The sequence below is a fragment of the Triticum dicoccoides genome, chromosome 3B (assembly GCF_002162155.2).
Source record: "Triticum dicoccoides isolate Atlit2015 ecotype Zavitan chromosome 3B, WEW_v2.0, whole genome shotgun sequence".
In the NCBI taxonomy this organism is placed as follows: Eukaryota; Viridiplantae; Streptophyta; class Magnoliopsida; order Poales; family Poaceae; genus Triticum; species Triticum dicoccoides.
Genome location: NC_041385.1, coordinates 701,747,561 through 701,754,309, shown reverse-complemented (window position 1 = coordinate 701,754,309; position 6,749 = coordinate 701,747,561). Strand labels below are relative to the sequence as shown.

The following is a 6,749-nucleotide window of genomic DNA, read 5'->3' as shown; positions in this document are numbered from 1 at the left end:
GGGCGCGCCCCCACCCTCGTGGGTGCCTCGGGACTCTTCTGGCCCATCTCCGATACTCCGTGGGCTTCTTCTGGTCCAAAAATAATCTCTGTGAAATTTCAGGTCAATTGGACTCCGTTTGGTTTTCCTTTTCTGCGATACTCAAAAACAAGGAAAAAACAGAAACTGGCACTGGGCTCTAGGTTAATACATTAGTCCCAAAACTCATATAAAATAGCATATAAATGCATATTAAACATTCTAGATGGATAATATAATAGCACGGAACAATCAAAAATAATAGATACGTTGAAGACGTATCACCTCACCACCACGAGACACCTCCATCCATATTATATCCAATGGTTCAACGACTGTGGTAAGTTGAAGGCAATACGTCGTGTGAGAGTACATTTCACACTTGGTTCATATCATGATTACATTGATTGTGATGTCCTATCTGTGCAAGCTTGTTCTTTATTATTAGGTCGACCTTGGCAATATGATAATAGTGTTATTCATCGTGGTAGAACAAATTTGTATACTCTCGTGTTTGAAGGAAAAAACCATTAGCTTACCATCTATGACCCCTGATGAAATAATAAATGATGGGAAAGCTAAATCAATGGATCATAGTATGCATAGTATACTTGCTATCAATTTTGAATTTTTCCCATTGACTGACGCCACTTCTGAACTAGACATACTGCATGCTCAAGTAGTTCATTTATGTCCCTATAATTCATATACAGACTATGTGTGGGATAAAATTTATCATGATATTCATAATGGCGTTATTATAAATTATCACACCCTCGTGTGCTAACGCCTTTGGAATGGCTTATATGTGTTGCATGTATTTTTGCTTTGCTCTATGATGTGTTTCAGATAAATAAAAGCCGCCGACGGCTTTGTTTTCAAGGAAGGAAGGATGATGTGAACATAGCTATCATAGAAACGTCTATCAATGTTATATGAAAAATTATTAACCAGGTACTTTTGTTTCTTCGGACATATTATTAACTAACAAAAATATGATATTACACTCATGTTGCAATTTACTTGTACTCATGAATAAAAGAATGAAAGAAGCAAGGGACTACTGAGTTTTAAAACCATATATGGAGCTATCCTTGCATGCATGCGCTTCATCAACCTTGCATGCATGCCCACCGAACCATCCATCTCATCCCATCCATCACTGATGTCACGTGCAGTGCACAAGGAACATGATTTGGGTCCATTGATCGATATTAGCGATGTGGGCCATGGAATTGTGGGCTGCCCCAAGTCTCCTCATGCGTTAGGGCCTGCAGCTTTTGCCTTTTTGCCATCTGACTCTTTTTTTTTGCGAAGAAGAGTCCACAATCCCATGCTTTGCGCCGTCCGACTCGTGGACAATTTTGATCGACCAGAAGGAGTCCGGCTGGAGTGGACTGGTCGGTGTGCCGGTTCCGAAGCACGGCGGCCTGATGTTCATGCTTTATCCTGCTCTGGCTCGCCCTTGCGTGGTGAACCTTCTTTGGTCTTCTTCTTGGTGGCGCGTCTTCGTCCGTAAGCTCGCGTCCTGTGCTTCATGCTGTCTCTGTCGGCTTTGGTTCTCATCTGGATGGGCTTCTGTTGCTCGTGGGTCAGCGTTGTCTGCTTCTCCTATGGCAGCTCGGTCACCTTGAGATGGGTTATATGGTAGCCACTCTGCCGGTTGCCGGTGCGGCACCATCGAGCCTGGGTGAAACGGTAGTGGCCCTTTGTGACGGTGGAGACATCTCAAGTGTTGCCCTAGTTTGGCCCTGGATGTAGCCGACGCTCAATGCTTGCACGGGGTGTCCCCCCTCTCGTGCTCCCAGATGGCTAGTTGGTGTAGGCGTAGTGCTGGTCATCGGCAACGGTGTTGTGTGCTTGGCTCCGGTTGTTACCATTGTGTTGTTCTGCCTAGCACCTTGTATCTTCTTTTCCGCTTTGCTTTGCATTCATCCCCTCTGTAATGTGGTGCCCTTGTAATCCTGGTCGGTTAATGGATTTGTTAATTGAAAGTCGGGCTAGGTTCGAGCTCTTCTCGGGCTCGGCCGGCGCCTTTTCTCTAAAAAAAAGTCCTGCTGAAATACATCTACGTACTCGTCCGCCCTGACATTTAATAAATAGCCATCATCTATTATGTTTTAAACTCTAGAGAAGTTTAGCAATTGCTACTTTTATTTGTCTTCGCTCACAGCGGCTAGTGCGACCGTTAAAACATCCTGTCGAAATGCCACCTCCTGAAAAATCCTACTAGATAGGTCGATCGCGCCGTCGGCTCGGTCGATGACGCCATGGAGTTGGTTCAGAGATTGTCGTGGATATTGGTCGTGTACGGTTCTCCCTGTACGGTTGGTAGCCGGATCGTGAGGGTCAAGTCTCATCTAAAATCGTAGTTATCCTCTCTCTCATCGAAAGACCAGGCTCCACTTCACAACATGAACACTTTCTCAAATCGGCAAACGTTTTTACAAATTGGGCGACCATTTTTCTAATTTAAAATTTGTTCATCGAAATGAAAAAATGTTCACCATAATTTCCAAGTTGCGAACATTTTCTAAATTCATGATTTTTTTTACAAACTAGCAAGATGCCTGTGCATTGCACAAAACATCAAGATGCATCTTTTGCAAACACATGTTGTGATTGACCCATGCGGGAGTAATCCCATGTGTAAAAACTAATGATATATCGAGAAAGAGGAGAGATAAAGTGAGGAGTGGGGGCGTGGTGGTGATTGGTGGCCAGACTGAGCGGAGGCATGGGGATGGACGACGTCGACAGCGGCCACCATGCCAGATTGTTCCAAAGGCTTCATTTTTTAATTGCTCAACAATAAAGTTGTGGGAAATAAGGATGAACGAGGGAAGGCTTTATCTGCAAATGTGAAGAGAGGTGCGGATATCTTTTTGCAAAATTGTTATTGTTTGATTTCTATCGGTCGTATATAGATCGAACGGTCTATATTGCAAGATGGCAGGCACACCATCATCACCAACTCGGTTTTTTATAAGAGTAGAGATTCGTGATTTTTTTTTGAATTCAAGATCATTTTTTGAAATCCTGTACAAGTTTTTTGGAACTCGTCAAAAAGTTTTTTTTGCATAGGCGGACATTTCTTGAGATTCGAGAACAACCTATGAAATTCAGAAACATTTTTTGTTTGTGACGAATATTTTTTGAATTCATGAATATTGTTTTGTATTAGTGAACATTTTTTAAAAGTTTGGAAATCTTTTTTTAGTTCCCAAACATTGTTTTGAACATTAAAAAAATCATGGACATTTGTTGTAGACTCGAACTTTTAATTTTGAATCATGAATATTCTTTGAACCGACGAATCTTTTTTGAAGAAAAAAACCTTAGGAACATTTTATAAATTCACGATTTTTTAAAAGACAATGATATGCATATAATGGACAATGCATCCTAATATTAAACAACACCACCAATTTTACCTGGTGGCTAGCCCGCTCAGCAATGGGATAGAGCTTGCGTGTTCGAACCTCCACGCCGCATTCCCGCCCTTTATTTTTCGTCCCACGGACAAATGGGCCCGTCAGCTATAGAAATACGAGATACGTACATAACATGTAGAGTCGGGACTGCTGTTTCAACCTTATGGACCGTATTGAACACGTATTTTCTTCTACGGGGACCATATTGAAGCACTTTACAACTAACAGGACCAAGTTAGACCTCGCCAGTGACTACAAGGACGATAGATACAATTATCTCTACTCTTTTGTAATCCCTGACTTTCTGAGTGGTCTTCTACACTCGGTAGGCTACCGCTGATTGAATAAATTCCGGAGAGGGGAGCATCAATAAAAATAAAAATAAAAATCTTACATTTGAATTTTTAGATTCTGCCACCACGAAAAGAAGACCAGTTATCGGAGTCGGATCGAGGCAAACGTACGATAGTCCCACACGGACCACTAAGGTCGGCAAACGAGTCCATATATACTAGGGCTGGACTCCAGAGAGGCCCAACAAGGCAACAACCCAGCAAAGGCTTCCCCACCCCACAATTTTAAGCCTACCATTTCGAGGCGGAAACCCTCATCTTCAACTTTCGGCGGCGGCGGCGGGGCGCAGTCGTCGGAATGGAAGCCGCCGCCAAATCCCATGGCCCCCCTGCCCCTCGTCCCTCCCGTCGGGCGAAGCAGCCAAGCACCACCTCTCGCGAGGGCGAAGGAGGAGGAGGAGGCGATAGAAGGAGAAGACCATCTCGGCGTGGCGGTACCTCGAAGCGAGGAAGAGGGTGGCATCATCATCTTCTGCGACCTTGCTCCAGCCGGGCCCCCAATTGGGGGGCGACGCGCGCACGCACAGCGGCGGCAGCGCTCAGTACCACCAACCAAGATTTGTCATCAACCTCCGCCGCTCAGATCCAGATCCTCTCCTCTCGGGGATGTGATGATGATTCGAATCTAAGGGGGGCACTTTCCCCCTCAACCTGCGCTCAGATCCAGATCGTCCCCTCCCGGGGGTATGACGATGAATCGAGTCCAAGGAAGAAACATCTGCTGCGCCCTAGTCTCTCCATCATCCAGAAGCGAGGAAGAAGGCGGTCTCATCATCATCTTCTGCGACTTTGCTCCAGCCTGCCCGACGATTCGAATATACCAGGGCAGAAACATATGCTGCGCCCTTGTCTCTCCATCCAGCCGCCCCCAAATTATTACTGTTGGGGAGCAAAACGCTCGCGGACGAACAACAACAACTGGTACGTCAAAAGCATTTCTTCTGGACCCCCGAGTTATTATCATTATACACATATATGACTTCCATTCTTCTTTACCCACCGAGATCTCATCCGATCTGATTTGTTCTCCCCTCGCAGGAGGGACTGGTCCAATCTAGGCGATGGGCCGGCAGGACTGATCGCCGAGCTCGTTCTCGCATATGACGTCGCCGACTATCTCCGCTTCCGTGCCGTGTGCCGTCCATGGAGGCAGTGTTCCACAGAACCACGCTCCCACGACGGGCTCGACCGCCGGTTCCATCCTTGGCGGTGGGTCCTGCTCCGTGAACCACTCGCTGCTCCCAACCGCCGTTGCTTCCTGAACTCCTCAACCGGTGAGTGCATCCAACTGGATCTCCCGGAGCTCCTTGACCATGAGCTGCTCACCGTCACCCCGGAGGGCCTCCTCCTCCTGCTCCACGACCGCAACCACGTCCGCCTGCTCAACCCGCTCACTCGTCACCTCACAGAGCTACCACCGCTCACCACGCTGCTTCCCTCCAAGGACCATGTCATGCTTTCCCGTTTCAAGATAGACGACTTGGCGTCCTGCTCGGGCATTGCTAGTGATGATTCAACAGTGGTGCTCTGCTTCAATAGGTTCCGCATGCTTGGCATGGCCAAGCCTGGTGATGACCACTGGGTGTTGCTGAAGTACAACAATGATGGGATTGCAAAAACGCCCTTGGTGTTTGCAGGGCGCTTCTACCATGTTAACGTCAATGGTGTCATGGTGCTGCAAATCATTCCAAATCAGCCACCGCGGCTGGAGGTGGCTGCCAAGCTGAATATGCATGTCTCTCCAATTTCGCAAAGTATGCACCTCGTCAACAATTTTGGTGAGCTGATGCTGGTGCACCGTCAGATTGTACCAGTGACATCGCGGAATAAATCGGGTTATCGGTACAACATCTATCGAGTGAATTTGGATACCGGGACACTATTCCCGGTCAAGAGGTTGGGCAGTGGCACGGGGCGAGCGATGTTCTTGGGAATGTATTGCTCTTTCACATTGTCTCCAGATGTTTTTCCCCCTGGCTCCATTAGCGCTGACACCATCTACCCGAGCTTTGACTTTGCCGAGAGAAGGCTGTTAAAAGTTGAAGCGTATCATCTCACCGATGGACTGTTAAAAGCTGAAGCCTATCATCTCGCTGATGGCCGCGTCGAAAAACCATCTAGCTTGGTGCAGCGGCCACATACTCTCATTGACCATCTATCCTTGTCAATTACGGTTGATCCTTAATTTACCACATTTCTTTTGATAATTTAGCATGCCAATATGCACCTGTTGTCCCAAATTTGAAAGCTAGTACGTACTTCGGTATTTGTGTTATGTATGGATGACTGGTCCAGATTAGTTTCCATATCGAGTCCGCCAGCCACGCATGCAGATTTCTAAGAGTTTAGCCAGGAAAAGCAAAGGATTAGCATGCAGATGACCTCTTTACTGAATTACTGGTGTGTTGTGGAGGTGATGCTGAATCAACAAAACATTGCTGCATGCTTGTGCTGAAAAATCTGTGTACCTGTGACTCAAATTCGATTGGAAACAATAATAATAGTCTATACTGCTAGTCTATATTTATTTATTTATTTATTTATTTACGACGCAAGGTGCTTGTGCAATTTCAGTTTCTCCATCGGGGCTTCACTCGACTGAACACAGTCCTCCATAATGTAGTCACTCTCTACGGGTTACATGTCATTTCTAATTTAGATACTCCCTTCGATTCATCACCTGTTGCCGCACCAGTCTATTTTGATGATAAAATAGTACTCCCTCCGTTCGGAATTACTTGTCGCACAAATGGATGTATTTAGATGTATTTTAATTCTAGATACATCCATTTCCGAGACAAGTAATTCCGAACGGAGGGAGTAGTAATTTGTAACAAAGAATATCACACATGAGTATGAAGCATTTATGATCAACTATTCAGCTTATGAAATTTGGCTGTCCTTAGCCAAATAATGTTCCGAGATACATTTTTCGCTCATAGAA

At 45.8% G+C, this 6,749-nt stretch overlaps 1 protein-coding gene across 1 annotated transcript; it reads left to right on the top strand.

Annotated features, from left to right (window-relative positions):
- Positions 1-4,001: 4,001 nt before the first annotated feature.
- On the top strand, positions 4,002-6,336 carry LOC119277978. Its single transcript, XM_037559334.1, has 2 exons — positions 4,002-4,726; positions 4,844-6,336. The coding sequence occupies exons 1-2, from the start codon at positions 4,104-4,106 to the stop codon at positions 5,988-5,990; spliced, it is 1,770 nt and encodes a 589-aa protein (XP_037415231.1). The 5' UTR covers positions 4,002-4,103; the 3' UTR covers positions 5,991-6,336.
- The last annotated feature ends 413 nt before the right edge of the window (positions 6,337-6,749 follow it).

What these genes read in the sequence shown, in the direction of transcription:
- LOC119277978 (XM_037559334.1), top strand. Translation starts at nt 4,104, where the DNA reads ATGGAAGCCGCCGCCAAATCCCATGGCCCCCCTGCCCCTCGTCCCTCC. An exon ending in CGGACGAACAACAACAACTG is followed by an intron (nt 4,727 to 4,843) that starts GTACGTCAAAAG and finishes CTCCCCTCGCAG; the next exon opens with GAGGGACTGGTCCAATCTAG.